Genomic DNA, 18,926 nt, shown 5'->3' with positions numbered 1-18,926 from the left:
TGTTTTAAAAATTAGTTTTGTCCTAGCTTTTAATAAGAAAACATGAAACCTGGGTATTAGTATATATAACTGTATCCATAGAGGTACCTGTGTGTTCAGCAAGAGACTCCTGGATGGCTGCCCCTTGTGTATACAGTCGGAAGATGTAAGCCTTCCGGCATAATAAGAAGGAACAAAAATTTGTGTTTTTAGGATAAAAAGGGAGAAGCGGCATCTTTAGGATTGTAATTACTATGTACCACCATTTCTGGTAAAAACGAAAGAGATTGGATATGGAATATATATGTATATATATATATATAATATTTATACATATATATAAAAATATACATGTAAGTGAAATTGGCTAAAACCCAAATGAATGGCACATAAGATACTGTTTTCCGATCCTAAAAGTTTGCACTATTGTGATTGAATATTAGATTTTGCTGTTATTTTTTATTTGTCACATGGACTAAATGTCAAGTTAAGTGGCAAGTAGAAAGTAATCAATTCTTTACAAAAATTCGCATGGCTGTTTTTGTTGTGTTATTTCAGGATTGGAGGTTTTAAAGCAGGAAACAGCAGTTGTTGAAAACGTGCCCATTTTGGGACTTTATCAGATTCCAGCTGAGGGCGGAGGCCGGATTGTGCTGTACGGAGATTCCAATTGCTTGGATGACAGTCACCGACAGAAAGGTGAGAACTGGTGGGGTGACTGAAAAGCAGAGTGGGCTTCGTGACTTTGACGTACAAATCCTCACTCCCCCTTGTCCCTGAAAAGGCACTGATGAGATGCTGGTAAATGAATAGAAACCTACTCTTGAGAGCCAGGTGCAGCTGGGGAAGTTCCAGCCGCTTTGATAGGTTGGAATATTTTGATAGGTATCTAAGTCTGGACACATTTAATAGCAAAAAAAACTGGGTTTTCAGGCTACATTGCCTTCCCCTCCATGTTCGTCGTCCTGAGGCCAGCGGGTACCAAGACCACTGCATTTTAGTGGAGAGACCCTTTGCCCAGTTTACCTGGTTTCTGCCCGCCCTCCCCGGCTCCCCCTCTGGAGTCTGTTCTCACTGGAACTGCCCTGCAGGTGCCCCTTCTCAGGTCAGACCCACTCTTTTCCTGGAGGGCCAGCACTTGCCTCTCCTGCCAGACTTGGGAATTTTAACTGTTGCGAGCCTTTCTCAGTGACGGGGAGGCTGGTCCTTAGCACCCGTCCTCTTTTTCAGCATCTCTCGATGCATCCTTTAAATTTGGGGGTTTTGAGCTTGGACACAGACTTCATTTTTCTCATTTTGTAAAGGAGGAAATGGAGTGGCAAAAGTGTTCCACCTTTTTGCCTGGTAAAGTGATGACCACACCAGGACTAAAAACCTGGTCCTCTAACTCCCTGGGGAATTGAGGGTGGATGGGGAGGTGGTAAGTTATATCCTCACACTTGTAAATAGTGAGCAGGCTTACCCGGAAGGAGCGACGCCACTAGAGCGTGGCTGGGCGTTGTGGTGCAGCTCGCTCTGATTTGCAGTTAAAGTTGGCTAAATTCCTAGCATTTTATGTAAATCCTTAGACTTTGATTGGTCTTTTTAAAAATCAAAAGTGAAGGTTAAAGTTAGAGTTGAAAGAAGATTAATGTTTTATTTCCACAGAGATTTTCTTTAAGACCTGGGATCTCCTGGTAAGAGTCTTTATTAACATTTTAAATGCCTGAGAGGACTGTCCTGGTCCTTGGACTTCAGGTGGCAGCGTGGAGGGCCTTTTGGGGGCCTTACGCACTCGACCAGAAGTGCTCTTTACTGAGAGAAGTGCCTCCTGGTGTCTCTCTCGTGAGTCTCACTGGGTCCAGGCTGGTGTGATGGGACTTGGAGTGGCAGACACGGGGAGAAGCAGGATGGAAGCAGCGCCCCCAGGTTTAAAGACTTCAGCATCTCGGGCTCCTGAGAGAGAAGAGTCCAGCACCTAGACCCCCCTGTGGTGGCCCCCAAATAACAGACCATTTTGTGCTTTTACACGAGAGGGTCGTTGGGGCCCTCTCACTCAGAGGGTGTGTGTGGGCCCTCTCACTCAGAGGGCAGCCCAAGTTGCCAGACTATGCCCTTGTGTTGACATTGAACCCAGTTCCCCATGGAGTGCACACCGTGGTCCTGGCTCTGCCCTCACAGGGGAAATCTAGATCCTTCCCCCAGGACAGCCTTTGGGCATTGACAGAAGTTTTGGTGCCCCATTCTGCTCTCCCCTTGCCTGAACTTCGCCTTCCGGGCGGTTCTTCTCTCAGTGGGTGTCACGTGCTCTCGCCTTCCTGAATGAACTCCGTTCTGTCCCCGTCCTGAGGGGCCCAGAGCTGAGTGGTGCTCGGGTAGCTTGTCCAGCCCAGTGCACAGTGGTGCTGGCCTGCCTGAGCCCTGGGGCTGAGTGTGAAGCCCATGGTCAGGTTATGTCTTTTATGCTGCTCTCAGTGGGCTGGCACTGACGACGGAGAGTGCACGTTTCTCAAGAGCAGGGGTTTACTTTGACCTAATCATCTCACCTCCCATTTCTCCCCACATTTTGGGGGCTTTTATTTTCCTGTAGAGATTCCTTTAAAAAAATTGAATTCCTTAAACAGCCTGCTTGTTGCACCCACAGACTGCTTTTGGCTCCTGGACGCACTCCTTCAATACACATCGTATGGGGTGACCCCTCCCAGCCTCAGTCATTCTGGGAATCGGCAGCGCCCTCCCAGCGGAGCAGGCTCGGTGACTCCCGAGAGGATGGAAGGTGAGTGGGCCCGAGGGTGCTCAGCAGAGGGTAATTGGAGGAAGCCTGACTCGAGGCTGCTTCAGGAAATCGTCGGGCCTCCCAGAACATGGAGCCAGTTAGCCGTGCCGCTGATTATTTTCCTTCCTGACTGCAGGCGGAAGAGTAGCCAGTGGCTCTGCCCTGCAGAGGGGGCCGTTCACCCGTGCACAGAGTGGACATTTGCTGAGGGCCTCATGTGCCAGCTGCTTCCCCTGCTCTCACCCTATTCCTCACAGCGCCCGAGTTAACGTTTGCTGTCCCACTCTCATGGACGGAGACACTGGCTCCCGGGGTCTGTGGGAGGGACAGCCAGCATTTTTGAGCACTCACTAGGTACCAGGCACCGGGCGGGAGGTGCTTTACACAGATTATCTCCCTGAGTCCTCTCAGAACCCTGTGAAAATAGGTAGTATTCTTTCCAGTTCACAGATAGAGAAACAGGAGCTGAGGAAAGTTAAGAAACTACTCAAGGTCACCCAGTGGTTACGCAGTGGAGTCTGAAGAGAAGGTTCCGTGGTGACTGTGGCCTTGTCTGCTTTGTGTGGGCGGGGCTGGTCTGCAGGCCCTCAGGCCCGAACGTTGTGGTCCTCAGCACCATCCACAGCCATGTAGTGTGAGCCACGGTGTAATTCTAAACTGTCCAGTAGTCACATTAAAGAAGTAAAAAGAAACAGGCAAATTCATTTTAATAAAATACTTATTTTAGCCCATTAGACCAAATTAGTATTATTTAAATGTGACACCCCAGTTCATTTGCTCAATAGCCACATGTGGCTAGTGGCTACAGTATTGGACAGTGCAGATCTAAGAAGTAAAAGAAATTTTGAGGTTTGAAAATACAGATTTTTTTTTTTTGCCTGAGAGTTAAATACTAAAGAGAGAGAGATTTTTCCATGAAGCGTATCTACAGGTTAGAGTCCTCAGGTATAACCTCGTGCACGTATTTATGGTCAGTAAAGGTTGCCCGGTCACTGCCACGCAAACAGCGTGGCTGCTTTCAAGGGAATGGCTGCCCTGATCTGTTCACTCACCTTCGGCAGTGAGCACGTGTCACGAGGGAGGCACCACTCAGGTCCCGCTCCTGAAGCACCTGGAAGACAGGTTAGGAGCGCGCAGAGTGGGCCTGTCGGCAGGAAAGCAGACAAACTAACACGGTCTCATTTTTCCCCTCGTGTCTCCCTCACAACGGTGGTTGCCTGTTGTTGCTGCTGATGCCGCCAGGGAGCCACCTGCACCGGTACTCCAAGGTCCTCGAGGCCCATCTGGGAGGCCCAGCGCCTCGGGCTCTGCCCGCCTGTCCACACCTGTCATGGGCCAAGCCACAGCCCTTAAATGAGACGGCTCCCAGGTTAGTGTCTTCCTGTGCTTTTCCACTCCTTCTGCAGGGTTTATGAGTCATTCTTTTTTAATAAGAGAGGATGGAATTTTACTGACATCATTAGCGAATAATCAAATCTTCTAGCTTGTCATTTTGTGACGCTTATTTAAATTAGTGAGCCCCCGTATTAACCTTTAGAATTATGCTCTCTGGTGGTATCCTACATGAAGAAGTGCTTTGGGTAATTAGCGTTTTGTTAGGGTTGTTTGATTCTGTCTTAAAAAGCTGTGGCCAGATGGTGATGTCAGTCGGACAGGAGTTCTGACTCCTTTGGTTCAGGCTGCGGGAGTTGGGCGTTCCCTGTTCGTGGTGTCGATTCTGAAATACAGACAGGCGCTGTCCTCTGTCGTGCCCAAGGGGCTGAGGCTGCTCGGAGTCAAGCTGGCTTCTCGGTCATAGCCTGGCCCACGGTGTGCATGTGTGCCCTCACCCGTGCTCAGTGCTGTCCCTGGGAAAACCACCTCATTCCATGACAGGGTTACAGTCGTGGCACTTCTGTCATGGTGCCCAGACACTGTTGATCTGCCTGCTTCTCCATCTGTCTGACTCGACCTGTTAATTTGCCTCGTTTCCTTTCAGAAGCTGACACTTGAGTTATCACTGCTGTTTCTGTCTTCAGGCAGAGCAGCCAGCTCAGGACCCTTGTTCTGGGTTTTCTCCATGTCGCTCTTTCTCCCTGTTTCTCTCTGGCGTCCCTGGCCCCCCAGGACAGTATCCTGCTCTGACAAGGAGAATGGGAGCTTTTCCTGATGCTGGGTCCTGGCACAGTGAAGCAGAGGCCGGTGTCCTGAGGGCAGTTTTGGGAGCAGTCCTCCCACTCCCTCTGCTCTGAGCAGGGCTGCTGTGAGACACTGTCTTCACTCAGGCAGTGTGCCTCACGCACACCGGCAGCCGGGGGCTCCCCCATGCTCCCCAGGGAGGCTCCTGCCTTCTCTTCCCCACCAGGCTGCCCACTTGGCTTGGCTCTCAGTATGTACAGGTGTTGATTGGCTGGGGGGAGGAGGGAGGTGTGGCAGGGGACAGGGGGCCGCCGTCTACGCTGTGAGCTGCGAGGAGGAGGACGTCTGCAGGAGAGCCTTGCAGCCTCCTCTGCTTTCCTCTTGTCATGCACAGAAGCATAGGTGCACTGCTCACTGATCATATGTCTCCTGTAGAACAGGCTCAGTAGAGAACAGTAGACTTGTAGAATCATCGCATTGTCTCCTCATCAGCAATTTTCTTCCTGGAACTTTAATTACTGAGTACTTTTCCATTCCAGTTAACATCCCATCATTTAAAAATTTCTGATAAGATCCCATTTATTTATAACTTGCCATTATCCTAGTATTCAGACCAGACTTTAATTCCAGCTGTGGTCAGCAGTTCATACTCAGTGGGCAGTTGGTGTGGGCTCAAGTTCCCAAAACCCAGTTATTCTCCTTGGTGCCATTCAGGACTCTGAGAAACAGATAACGTCCTTGGTCTCTGCATGTCCTCATCAAATAACCCATCAGTTACTGGCCTGGCCGGTCAAGGAAGCCGATAACGTGCAGCTCCTAGGATTTGATTTTCACCATTACTCAGGGATTCCTTCTTAATTCCTCCACCAGCCTTCACCTTTATCTCACGTTTCACATCTTGTTGAAAATTATTCTCAGTCCTCAGAGACCTAGATCTAGGTCTAGATTCTAAATCTCTAAAGGGATTTGAGACAATATCAGGCAGCTACAGACAGCCCTTGAAAGGCCTAGGGTGTCGTCCGCCCAGTGCTGAGTGCAAGTTTCTGGTCCATCTCTGAGAGGAAGAGTCATTTGCCCAGTTCCTCTGTTGGGCGTCAGGTGTTCTTACTTAGAGCAGTTTCAGGAGTGCCACACCCAAGATGAGCCCCTGGGCAAGGTTAACCCTCTGTCCCTCCCTCAGAATGTTGTGAAATTCCCAAATGATAATGTAGTGCACTGTTACCACAATTGTGTAACTAGAAAGCACCATTGCCAGATAATTAAATTCCAGAACAGGACGTCACCTATTAGAATTAAAATATAGCCCCATTTATATTCAGCTACAGGGTCATAAAGCTTAAATGTCATTGATTCCATAACTTAACGTTGTCAGTTTAATTTTCAGACTGATTAAACCTGAAATGTAAAGTTAAATCATGTAAAGTAGAACAAGTTGTAATAGTCATGGCATTTTCCAAGCAGTCGCCCAGCTGGAAGGAGACAATAGTAGTTTCTCTCTTTCCTGCACAGAAAGCCTCTTCACAGACCTGGCGTCGTCTGGCTTCCCGCTGACCTTCCCCCTGATTGCTGATAGAACTGAACATCTTTGCTTTCAGTTGGCCAAAGGAAGAGACAGGCCAACCATTTCCAAATGACTAAAAAGCAGAAAAATGAGGAACTCATGTTTCGTAAACGTATTTTATTCCTTTCCCTCACTTTAGCCAGAATAGTCTTCACATCTTCCATTTGCGTTCTTTATGCTGATCTGGGTGTCCTCCCAAGCTGTCTGATGCAGTTGGCAGCAGATCAGCCTCTGTTCTTCAGGTATAAGTTGTGTTGCCCTGAACAAGTTCTTCAGGTTTCAGAATTAATAGTAACAGTGCTGCCATAGTGAGTCCAGTACGTTTGACAAAGCGTACGTTTGACAAAGCACACGTTTCCTTTCTTTGTCCTGGCCCAGCAGGCAAGGCAGATGCTTATTCCCATGGTTTGCTTCTCCTGACTACTTGGTTACTTGTCTGTCTGCCTGTTCTCCCTCTGATGGTGGTGTCCGTGAGGACAGAGATGATGGCTGGCTCCTGGCACCCATGTAGCCGCCTTTGCTGCATTGGTTTGCATTCATTCCTCAGAAAACAGGCTCAGCCGGCTCCGGTGCCTCGCGGCAGAGACCTCGCTGCACCTTCCAGCTCGGCCCGTGTCCGCTGAGCCCTGGCTTGGGCTCCGCCATCTGCGGGCTCCTTTCAGAGGTTAATGTATAGGTTCCTCTCCCACTGCTTGGTAAGATTTCCAGTTTCAGCGGAAACAGTGTTGTGAACCCAGTAGAACTGACACCTACTCAGAATGTTAGACTCTCATGCATGTGTACTTGATGTTGACTTTTGGTATGGGACCTGAACGGTGTCACTGGAGTTGTTACACAGTTGCCTTAGGTAGGACAGTTGGGATGTCATTGCACTTTTCTGTTTAAATCACTTTCTGTTTCTTGGGTATTGGCTAGGCTGCTTAGGCTAGTACAATTGCTTATTTTTATCTTGTTTTAATTCATTTTCCTGAAGTAATCTTTGGAAACATCAGAAGTTACTCTCCATTGACCTGGACAAAGTGGTATTACCCAACTTTCGATCAAATCGCCCTCAAGTGAGACCCTTGTCTCCCGGAGAGAGTGGTGCCTGGGACATTCCTGGAGGTCAGTTCTTAGGTGCTGTATTGTGCTAAATCATACTATAGTTTGTTCAAGGTCTCCTTCCCTCCCCCAGGAGGTGGGCAAGACAATTCCTGTTTTGGCCTTTCTGGCAGCCATCATGGTATGAATCAACAAGGCCAAAAGCAGGCCTAAAAGATTAACACACCATTGTCTCTCAGAAAATTCTGCCTGTACTTTCAAATTTGAATTTCTTTTATGATGTCCAGGTATTACACTTAAAATTTTTCTAAGACAGTAGCTTTTGCACTGTTGTTAAAGTTCTGCAAACAAACGTGTATTATGCACCCCAAGGGGTGCCTGTCATCTGCTGATTTTGGTCCCAGCCAGTGACTGTAGCCACCCTGGTCCCTAAACCCTCAGCCCAGATTCTCTGCCTGGGCTCACTGGGAAGGGACTTTACTGGGCTGGGATTCTCCATTAAATGCAGGTGTGTGCCCCTTAGGTGATCTGATTTTGTCCCCTCACCCCAGGTGACTTAAGATGTCCCCTCCACAGGTAATGGCTTTTAGCCTGACTAGACCGTTGGGGATGGGTTCTCCCTTACCTGGGATGATAGGTACCAAGTCATCCCAGCAGAGTGTGGGCAGCTTTTTCACTCTGGAAATCCCTGTGCTCTTCCAAGAGTTTACAGCTCCCCAGGGGAATTTCTTCTGGTCGCAGGAATTGAGCCGAAGCTCAGGATCGGGAAGGGGTTTCATGGCCCATGTGATCCAACCCTGGGAGCTTTGTGTGGTGACGCCAGTCTCCTCAGGGCCTTGCTTGCAGGTTGTGGGGTGCATTGATGATGGTTAGTTCTGGAACCCCAGCATTGCTCCAAGTCATACTGACATTGTAAACCAAGGGTCCTCCAGTGGCCACTCTCAGTTTCGGACCACATGTCCTCTCTGGAAGGCTTTCCCAGGAGGGCAGGGCATAGCCGGCTGTCCTTACCTCCCTGCCCAGCCTCCTCCCTCTTCTCCCACTCACTTAGTACAACACCAGCACCCTCTCCTGCCCCCCCAGCATCCAGACTTATCCATCTTCCGTTGTATTTAGGGAAACAAAAAGCAGCTCTGGACACCCCTATTGTAGGTTGTCTGTGACAGATGAAAGGCCTGTCCTGGTCTCTCTCTGAGGTGAACACAGGGGGCAAGAGGAACAAAGACCCCTCTGCACCTCCCACCCACCCCGGAAGCTGGTAACCTGAGCACGCAGCCAGCTGCAGGTCTCTCGGTCATTCTCTCCTAATGGCCTGGGTCACTGTCGCTAAGGTTTAAAAATCGTTTGCCCCACAAGCTTAGCTAATGAAATTAGTCAGCATTTCGTGTCCGATGAGCCCGCCTCTCCTAGGGGAAGAGGCTGTGGCGTACTGACCGGTCCCCCGCTGTCCTTTTGCAGGGATCATGCCTGGCCGCTACAACCAGGAGGTGGGCCAGACCATTCCCGTCTTCGCCTTCCTGGGAGCCATGGTGGTCCTGGCCTTCTTTGTGGTACAGATCAACAAGGCCAAAAGCAGGCCGAAGCGGAGGAAGCCCAGGGTGAAGCGCCCACAGCTCATGCAGCAGGTTCACCCACCAAAGACCCCTTCAGTGTGACATCAGACCGCTGACCGGGAGAGCCAGAGAGAGCCTGCGTGGGCGGCCTGCGTGGGCAGGCGGAGCTGGGAAGTTTCCAGGCGGGCCGCCTGCTTAAAAGGGATCGAGTCTTCAGCTAGGAGTGTCTTAGAGTCCGCTCTGAATGGGCCTCCCCCCGTGATGCTCGGAGGCTCCTGGTACATCTTGATGTGTCTCGTGGCCGGGGGCTGCAGGAGGGCCTCAGCAGAGCTGCCCAGAGTACCACTTCTTCTGGCCGCTGCTCGCACCAAAGACTTGGAGAACTTCAGGAGGCTGCCTGGAGTCTCCTGGCCCGAGAGGGAGTCTGTACTTTTAAACAGTGAAACAACTCTGACCAAGCTAAAATATGCTCGTTAAAGGCTATTTTCTATATTTATTGTTGGGAAAAAGTCACTTTAAAGACTTGTGCTATTTGGAAGCAAAGCTATTTTTTTTGTCAATGGAATGCAATTTTTTACTATTACATCATGAGGAATAACACAGATTCCGTGATCTCCTTTTTGATGAAAGGACAGACTTGAGATTTGAAGGAAACTTGCACAAATCTGTGAAACATAGACCTTTGCTTTATTTTTATAAGTATCAACTGCCATCATGTTTTGTAATTTGGGGTCTTGATTTCACCATTGTTGGTGAAGAAAATTTTCAATAAATATGCATTACCTGTATGAAGCTAAAAAGAATTGTGTAACGCTCTTTTTCCACCTGACCCATTTCTCTTTGATGACAACCTGGAATGGGTTCTGAATCAGCGTGTTAATTTTTTTTTTTTTTGAGATATAATCCATATACTGTAAATTTTCCTTTTTTAAGTGTACTATTTAGTGGTTTTTAGTATATTCACACAGTTGTGCAACCATCACCCCTAAAATTCCAGAACATTTTCATCACCCTAAAACCTAAAGAAACCGCTTACCCATTAGCGGATCAACCTCTGATCCCTTCTCCACGGCCCAGGGCAACCACTGATTTGCTGTCTCTATGGATTGGCCTGTTCTGAACATTTCATGTAAATGGGAACGTACAGTGCCTGGCCTTGGTGACTGGCTTCTCTCGCTGAGCGTGTTTTCAAGACTCCTTCACGGAGTAGCATGGCCGTGCCTCACTCCATTTTATGGCCCACATACCGTTCCGTTGTTTAGCCCTCCCTCAGTTGATGACGGTTGTTGCCACTTTGCGGCTGTTATGAGTAGTGCTGCTCCGAGTGTGTGTGTACAAGTTTCTGTGTGGACGTAAGTTCTCATTTCTGTTGGGCGTATGCCTAGGAGTAAAATCATATAGCTCTGTGTTTAACTGTTTGAGGACCTGACAAACTCTTTTTTTCCCAAAGTGGCTACACCCTGTTACATTCCACCAGCAGTATAGGAGGGTTTCGATTTCTCCATATCCTCACCAATGCTTACCATCTGTCTTTTTAATTCTAGCCATCCTAGTGGATGTGAAGTGGTATCTCATTGTGATACAATCAATGCAATCTCATTTGATTTGAATTTCCCTGAAGTTGAGCATCTTTTCATGTGTTTATTGGGTTTATTGGCCATTTGCGTATCTTCTTTGGAGAAATGTCTGTTCAGATCCTTTGCTCATTTTTTAATTGGGTTGTCTTTTTATTATTGCGTTTAAGAGCTCTTTATATATTCTAGATACTGGTCCCTTATCAAATGTATGACTTGCAAATGTTTTCTGTCATTCTGTTGGTTGTCTCTTCACTTTCCTGATGATATCCTTTGAAGCATAAAAGTTTTTAATTTTGGTGAAGCCCATTTTATCTACTAGGTACCATTTCTAAGAAACCATTGCCTAAACCAAGACAGCCGTTACATCTCTGCCTGTCCAGTCTGTTTTCTGTATGCCAACTGGCTAAACATCAGCCTTCACATCACAGGTGAGGACGAACTGACCGGAAAGGGCGGAGGCCGTGTGGGATCGGAGGTGCTGGGAAGAAAAAGGTCCAGGCCAAGGGACGAGGAGGGAGTCGCTGAGGCCCTGCTCTCCCTGTGACGGGTCATCCTTGGCAGGTCACATTGGTGACCTTGCAGTTTTTAACTGTGCTCCGTGGCTGCTATTGCTTCGAGGGTTTGAAGGGGTTGCTGAGGGCCCTGCAAAGTCTCCCTGTCCCCAGCAGCCCTGAGAGTGTAGGCATTTAGGCACGTGGTAGTGTGTCGTCCTCAGATGTGGGCCGTGGATCTGAGTGTAGCTTCGACATATCAGAACGAGGGGCTTGTGCACTGTTTGCTTCAGAGCCGTCTGGTCCGCCTGCCTGCCCTGCATAGGCGTGGACAGCCCATCTACTCCTCAGCACCATGAAAACCTCGGTCACGGCCCATCCTCGTCCCACAGGCCCAGACAGGTCCTGGGTGTGAGGACATGGCCCCAGCATAAGACAACATGTTGCAGAGGGGACTCCCTGGAGCACCCAGGCCCTGTCTCAGACACAGCACATCTTTTGATCTTTCTAGAGAGACCTGAAATCTGGAGTATGTGAAATTTCCCAGTTTTAGTGTTGACAAATGATTAAACTTGAGAATTTTTTTTTGTAAACTAGGCCAAGTTTCTCCATTGTAAGGACCTCCTAGCACTGTAGGCGATGTGGTTGTGGAATGGCATTCTAGACCCCGGAGCACTGAGCTGGGGCTTAGTCCCCACGCTGGCTGTGGGTCTGGGGTTCACCTGTCTCTTTGGGGACCTGGATACCTCCTCCCCAAAAGAAGAAACTTGGACTGGAGGTCTCTCCTATCCCTGCCCACTGGGAGGGTTCCTGGCCTGGCCTTCGAGGTCTACATCTACGCGTGTTACTTGCCTTCAGGACAGCTCTCCTGCTCCTGTCTCCTTCCTGTGCTGGCCTGGTTGCTGCCCTGCTCGCCCTCTCCGGAGATGGGGTTGGAGGCGCCGAGCGGGCCTCCTGTTGAGATGAGACGGACCGAGCGCTCTCACGGCAGCTACAGGGAGCACGTGTGTACGCTCCGAGTTTGGGCATTTGTAGGGTCGCATAGTTGAGATGGGAGAAGACAGACGGACAGGCATGGATGCCCAGACCGCACATTGACGCTAAGCCAAGAACAGAAGAGAGGTGTGGAGGTACCGAGATTTTTAGGGACCTGTGGTTACTGCAGCTCCTAGATGGGAACCTACATGGGGTAACCTAACAAGGTGATGTTCTGTAGCAACCACGTAAGGACTGTGGTCAGCCTTCGAATAAAGAGCAGCCTCACAGCAGTAATGAGGGCCTGGACACGGACGGGGCGTGCCACCTGCCACAATGGCCTACCTTAATAGAGGTGTAACCTAAAAAGAAGGTGGGTCCTTTCCTGTCTGCTGGCCGGAACGGAACTCAGGAGCCGGGTGCCAGGCCCCCCACGCTCAGTATGACACCTGCGTTCGTTTCTTCCTTACACACACACGCAGAGGTAGGCATTGTGGGCCCGCCTCACGGAGGGAGTGCCTGCCAGAGAGAAGGGCTCGGTTCCTGGCCAGGCTCACACAGCTAGTAATGCAGCAGGTTGGGAACTAAGTCTCTGTCCCTCCTGCTGGCATCTGTATATCTGTGTCTGCCTCACTTTATGGGGACAGCGACACTAGGAAATGACCAGTCATGGGAGGAATGAAGTGGATGAAGGAGCAGGTGAGACTCAGCTAGAGAGAGAAGTCCTCAGCGGGGAGAGCTTACAGAGGAAGGGGATTAAATCTCCGGGAAGAGGGCCGGCCCCGTGGCTTGGCAGTTGAGTGCGTGCGCTCCGCTGCTGGCGGCCTGGGTTGGGGTCCCGGGCACGCACCGACGCACCGCTTCTCCGGCCACGCTGAGGCCGTGTCCCACATACAGCAACTAGAAAGATGTGCATCTATGACATACAACTATCTGCTGGGGCTTTGGGGGGGGGAAAAAAATCTCCGGGGAGACCCAATCCATGGGGTCCAGCGTGCAATGCCTATCCGAGGAGACAGGCCTTGTTGGGTGGTTGCAGTGGGATACCTGGGGCCCACCTGGGAGGAACGTTCTAGAGCAGATGTCACCATTCAGGGCACAGGTGTTGAGCTAGGGCCCTGGCCCTAGGCTCAGGCTGCTTGGGGTCCATTCCGGCTTGTGGGCCTTCACTTGGAGCACGGAGTATAGGGCCATGTGCCTGACACAGAGCTAGCACTCAGTCATGTCCACTCTGGTCAATGGTAGGTGATCTCCTGGTGACAGGTGTGCCTGAAGGCCGTGGATGTGGGCTTTGAGGGGACCTTTCTTGCCCTGGCATGGACCCTCATCCTAGGGAACAGCTGCTTTTTTTTAAAAAACCAAAAACACGAACAACCAATCCACCACGACCGCAGATAACCTGAGAGTCCACGGGGGCCCCGAGAGGGCAGGGCATGGAGGTCGGGCCCCCAGCTCATTCTTCACCGAGCTCGCCCTTGAGGGTCAGGCAGGCGCCCTGACCGCAGGAACCTTGAAGGTGCTGCGTGCGGATGAACCAGAAGTGGGGACAGCGGGGTACCCAGCTGCACCCCCAGTCCGCCTGTTAGGAGACGGGCTGTGTAAGGGTCTGAGGTCTTCCCTGCACGTGCGCTTGTCCATCCCAGGCTCCCACAGGAGCAGGCCCCACGCACAACGACCCTGAGAAAACCTTGCACAGGAAGGGCCCTGTGGTCGGTGAACCTGCCCCGCAGCAATCGCATGCGTTTGCTGAGCACAGGGTAGATAACTGCCGTGCAACCTGGTGTTCCACTGCTAGGTGTCAACCCAAGAGAGTTGGAAACAGGTGTTCAAATCTCGTACATGGAAATTCACAGCCGCACTGTTCACGGTAGCCGAAAGGTGGAAACAACCCAAATGCTCATCACCAGACTCATGGATGAACAGACTGTGGCATATCCATACCATGGAACATTACTCAGCCCTAAAAGGAGGGAAGGACTGATCTCGCTACAACGTGGATGAACCTCAAAAATATGCTCAGTGAGAGAAGCCAGGCACAAAAGGCCACACGGTGTATGATTCCATGTATAGGAAATGTCCAGAACAGGCAAACCCAGAGACAAAGCAGGTTAGTGGTTGCTTAGGGCTGGGGGAGGGGGTGAGGAGTGACAGCTAATGGGGATGGGGTTTCCTTTGGGGGTGGTGAAAATATTCTGGGACTAGATAAAGTAGTGATTGCACAACATTGTGAATGTACTAAACATCACTGAACTGTACGCTTTAAAATGGTGAATTTTATGTTATATGAATTTTACCACCAAAAAAAACACATCTCCCCGGGGGATTCTTGTGGACAGGCCAGGTGGAAGCCCCTAGCTTGGAGACTGGGAGGGGCTCTCCGGCCCTCCAGACCCAGGGCCAGAGAGGGCGTATCCATCACCCAGGGGGTCAGCACCGGGGATGAAGAGCCTGCAGGGGCGGGGCGCCCTCCTCAGGACGCTGTGATTCAGCCTGCTGCTTCCTCCTTTGCATGCGGTGGGCGGGAGGCGGGCCAGCGGTAAGACTGTGCAGACGCGTCCTCGCTGCCAAGGCGCAGTTCCCTCTTCCTTCGCCGGGAGCGGGAGTCCGGATCATAACGCCGGCACCAGCCCCTCATTAGAGGGAGGGGACAGCAGGACTTGGCAGGCCCGTGCCCTTGGGACGTGTGTCACCTGGCTGCCCCCAGCCTCGGCTCTGCGGACGAGACCCCCGCTGTTAACCTGCCTCCACCCTCTCCGAAGTGCCTGCCATCAGAACTCAGGGTGCTGGTTGTGTCCGTTTCCTGGTGCTGCTGTAACAAGTCACCACAAATTAGTGCCTTAAAACAACAGATTCATTCTACAGTTCTGGAGATTGGAAGTCCAAAATCAGGCTCGCTGGGCTAAAATCAGGAGTTGGCAGGGCTGGTTCCTTCTGGAGGCTGCAGGGGAGAATCTGTGTCCTGGCCCTTCCCAGCTCCTAGAGGCCGCCTGCATTCCTCGGCTCATGGCCCCTTCCTCCCTCTTCAGTGCACGTCACTCCAGCCTCTGCTGCCACCATCACATCACCTTCCGCTCTCTGCCCTCTGACCCTCCCTGTTTTAAGGACACTGATCACAGGGCCTGCCCGGATCATCCAGGATACTCCCTCCACCTCCAGGCCCTTAACTTCCTCTCACCTGCCAAGCCCCCTTTGCCCCATCAGTTCACGTGCTCACAGATGCTGTGATTGGGACACGGACATCGTCAGGGACCATCATTCAGCCGACCACGCTGGGCTCCTCTGTCCCTGAGCTGTCGTGTTTTTCCACAGGAGGACTCTGGGTCCCTGGTTCACTGCTGCGGGTGGAGCTGCCCTTACAAGTCCCGAGCTCATGTCATCTGAAGTCCTGTGACCTTCCTCCTTCAGCAACTGGTTCACTCCACCCGGCGTTTATTAAGCTGCCGTCTGTGGGCCAGGCCTAGGCAGCAAGCCGCAGAGATGGGAGGGGGCCCTGGGCTCAGGGACCCTCAGAACTGAGGTTCTGTGCTTCCTGGCATGTTAGCATCCCTTGGGGAGCTTTCTAGAAATCCTGGTGCCCGGCCCACCCCAGACCAAGTTCATCTGAAGCTCAGGGTGGGTCCGGCACTGGTAGTTTGAAGAGTGCCCCGGGTATTCTTGTGTAGCCACGGTTCAGAATGCTGTTCTAGAGGTAAAAACACATAAATACCGGTGATGTAATTTGAAGTGCACTTATTTCAGCAACAATAGCGATTCAAAAAAACCCGCACTGCTCACTTCTGTGCCGTGAGCATGTTCCCACTGAATCCTCCTGATGGCCCTATTGTGACCCCATTTCACAGGTGACCCCCTCGAGGCCCAGGCCCAGATCACAGAGCCCGTGAGTGACGAGGTCACTGTGCAATCCCAGGCACTCTGGCTCCTGAGACCTGCCCTCATCTGTCTTCCAGAATTTTCTAACAGGTGTGAGCACAAAGGTCTGGGGAAACAGCTGAGGTGGATTTCTCCTGGAAGTCCTAACCTGTCACGTGACCCCTATTCTGTGAAGAAGGAGGGACCCTCACCCTTGGTGATGGGTGCTCGCCTGGTGGGGCGATGCTGGAGAAGGGAGACGGCTCCCACGTGCGGGGCGCTGGGCTGAGCCGCCACCGGCCTCCTCCACAAGGGCACCGATGTGCCACCTCGCTGTCTTCACTGCACCAGAGCCGCCACCCACACAGATGGGGCCCCGCGGGGCGCCTCTCCACCACTCGGGAAAGGTCACCCACCCTGGGAGGCCGGCAGAGAGCATATCAAAGCCCTTCAGAATTAAGAGGTTTTCCCATTGAGTGGAATTTCACAGCCCAGTGGCCAATTTCTAAGTCATGCACGTTAATGGGCAGCTAATGAGGGACCCGGCCGGGGACAGGGAGGGGCCCCAGGTTCCCAGAGCCTAGATTAAGGATTACAAAGCAGCCGCCGGTGAGGGCCCTTCATCCCTTTCTCACTGCCCCTGGGGCGGGTTTGGGGGAGAGAGTGAGAGCCCTGTGAATCCTGACTGTGTGAGCCTGGGCTTGGCCTGTGCCCCTACCTGCCTGGGCCACCCCCCACCCCACCCCCGCGTGCCCAGAGCCATCCTTGGGTTTAATGACCCCACTCTGTTCCGAGGTGGGGGTTAAACCCTGGTGCAGCAAGAAAGGCCTTTCCCAGCTGCCCCGACCTGCATCTCCACCCTGGGGAACCCCAGACCCCAGAACACTGAGGCCTTCCCAGAAGCACTGGCTCGTCCCCCTGGCTGAGCCTTTGCACAGGGACTCCCCCTACCCTGAATGCCTCCCCCCACATCCACAGCCCTTCACCAAAGGTGCACAGACCTCTCACCTTCCTCCAGGAAGCTCCTCCAGATATCCCGCCCTCCTGGAGTCCCGTGGTCCACTCCCTCTCCTGTTGGACTGTGGTTATTTGTCTAGTCTTCATCTTGCCACGGTCTGTCCTCTCTCCAGAGCACAGACCTTCTCTTTCACCTCTGAATTCCCAGTGTGCAGTAGGCCCTCAATCAGTGTTTGCCGAATGACTGTCTGATGGAATGATTGAGAACATAATCAGATTCCAGATACGTGGGGTGCAGTATGCTGAATGGTGGCCCCTAAAACATGTCTGTGCTGTGGCGCCTGTGCATGCGACCTTATTTGGAAAAAGGGTCTTTGCAGGTATAATTAAGTTAAAGATCTCGAGATGAGATCACCCTGGATTATCTGAGTGGGCCTAAATCCATGACAAGTGTCCTCATAAGAAAAGGAGAGGATACAGAGACAGGGAGAGGCTGTGTGATGGTGGAGACTGGAGGGATGCTGCCACAGGAACGCCTGGAGCCACCAGGAGCTGGAAGAGGCAGGAAGGATCCTCCCCTAGAGCCTCCAGAGGGAGGGTGGCCCTGACGACACCTTGATTTAGGACTTCCGGCCTCCAGGACCGTGAGAGAATACATTTCTGTTGTTTTGAGCCACCCAGTTTGTGGTGATTTGTTACAGCAGACTGGGGAGATTCACACCTGGGGCAACCACGCGACTTTCCCTTTTCTCGCTTTTCGGGAGTCTGTGTCTTCATCCCTCCATCTGGTCATTCGTTCATTCACTCATTTATTCACTCAGCACCTCCTGTCCCAGGCACCGTCAGAGTTGCAGCGGGAGCCGGGAGGCAGCACCACATCGCAGGCTTTCCGACACACACTCAGGGCTGAATCCCAGCCCTGTCGCTTGCCAGCGGTCACATTTTGAGCCACTTGCTCCGCCTGCCTGAGCCCAGTTCCTGCTCTGTGCAGAGTGACGATGGTGACACCCCTCGGGGTATGGTGTGAGGACTCAAAGGCATGTCCAGCACCTGCTCCGAGGCCCGGTTCACAGTGAGCCCTGTACCTGTGGTGGCGCCGTGAACACTGCCCGAGACTGTGGTCCAGCTCCGAGCTCCTCGGCAGGCAATCCCGGCTCCCTCTCCCCTGGCCTGTGCTGAGAGGCTGGCCACTCGGAAGGTCAAGCATTTATTGAACACTCGCTTGCAGAGCTTGCCACAGGAGGTGACCCAGACAGGGGACTGAGATCGATAGAAACCACATGGAGAAAAAGCCTTTGCGGCCCATCTGGTGTCCGACAGATAAAGTCTGATTGGGTGAGGTTCTGGCCATTGAAGATGTTTAACTTAAAGCAAGATTTCTTAAGAGGGGTCCCCAGACCAGCAGCTCAGCATCACCTGACAGCTGGTTAGAAACGCAGATTCTCGGACCCTACCCCAGACCCACGGAATCTGGGGATGGGGCCTGGCATCTGTGTTTTAACACGGCCTCGGGGGGATTCGAGCCTGGGTGCCAGGAATAAAAAGGCTGACATCTGATTTCAAGATCTGACCCTCATGGGCCTGCATTTTCTGAAATGGACGATTTCTGATACTCTGCCATCTTAGCTGACAATGTATCAGGTCAGGGAGGTGGTCTCTATTCAACATGTGGTCCTGTGGTCCGGGGACCAGCAGCGCCTGCCTCCCCGGACCTTGTGAGGAATGTAGAATCTCGGCTCCACCTGAGGTACTGAATTAGAATCTGCATTTTAACAAGACCCCCAGCTGACTTATGTGCATGTAGTTTGGGGAGCATCGCAATGAATCACCTGCTGACTGTCTGGGTTTTGCATGCAGGAGTCTAAAACCCCTGTAGCTCCCTGCAAGGTGGGCATACAGACCCCCTGTTGCAGATGGGGAAGCGAGGCTCGGCGAGATCACACACAGCTAGCAAGTGACGGACTCTGAGCTCCAAGCTCTTTCCCCATCCCCTCCCTCAGACTGGGGGCCTCAGAGAGACATCCGAGGGAGGAGGCACTGGATACACTGACCCCCGTCTCCGCGGTGAGA

General features: G+C 51.8%; 1 protein-coding gene across 2 annotated transcripts in view; it reads left to right on the top strand.

Annotated features, from left to right (window-relative positions):
• The window catches only part of MBTPS1 (membrane bound transcription factor peptidase, site 1), a 55,031-nt gene extending 45,236 nt beyond the window's left edge, over positions 1–9,795 (top strand). For both annotated transcript variants that reach the window (XM_058528370.1, XM_058528369.1), the window contains 5 exons: positions 538–678; positions 2,603–2,734; positions 3,977–4,103; positions 7,387–7,517; positions 8,913–9,795. In XM_058528370.1, the coding sequence (XP_058384353.1) occupies positions 538–678; positions 2,603–2,734; positions 3,977–4,103; positions 7,387–7,517; positions 8,913–9,109 (728 nt within the window). In that variant the 3' untranslated portion in view covers positions 9,110–9,795. The remainder of the gene's footprint in view (positions 1–537; positions 679–2,602; positions 2,735–3,976; positions 4,104–7,386; positions 7,518–8,912) is intronic.
• The last annotated feature ends 9,131 nt before the right edge of the window (positions 9,796–18,926 follow it).

This window comes from Diceros bicornis, chromosome 32, assembly GCF_020826845.1.
Source record: "Diceros bicornis minor isolate mBicDic1 chromosome 32, mDicBic1.mat.cur, whole genome shotgun sequence".
Classification (NCBI taxonomy): domain Eukaryota; kingdom Metazoa; phylum Chordata; class Mammalia; order Perissodactyla; family Rhinocerotidae; genus Diceros; species Diceros bicornis.
This window is presented reverse-complemented; position numbering and strand designations above follow the sequence as displayed.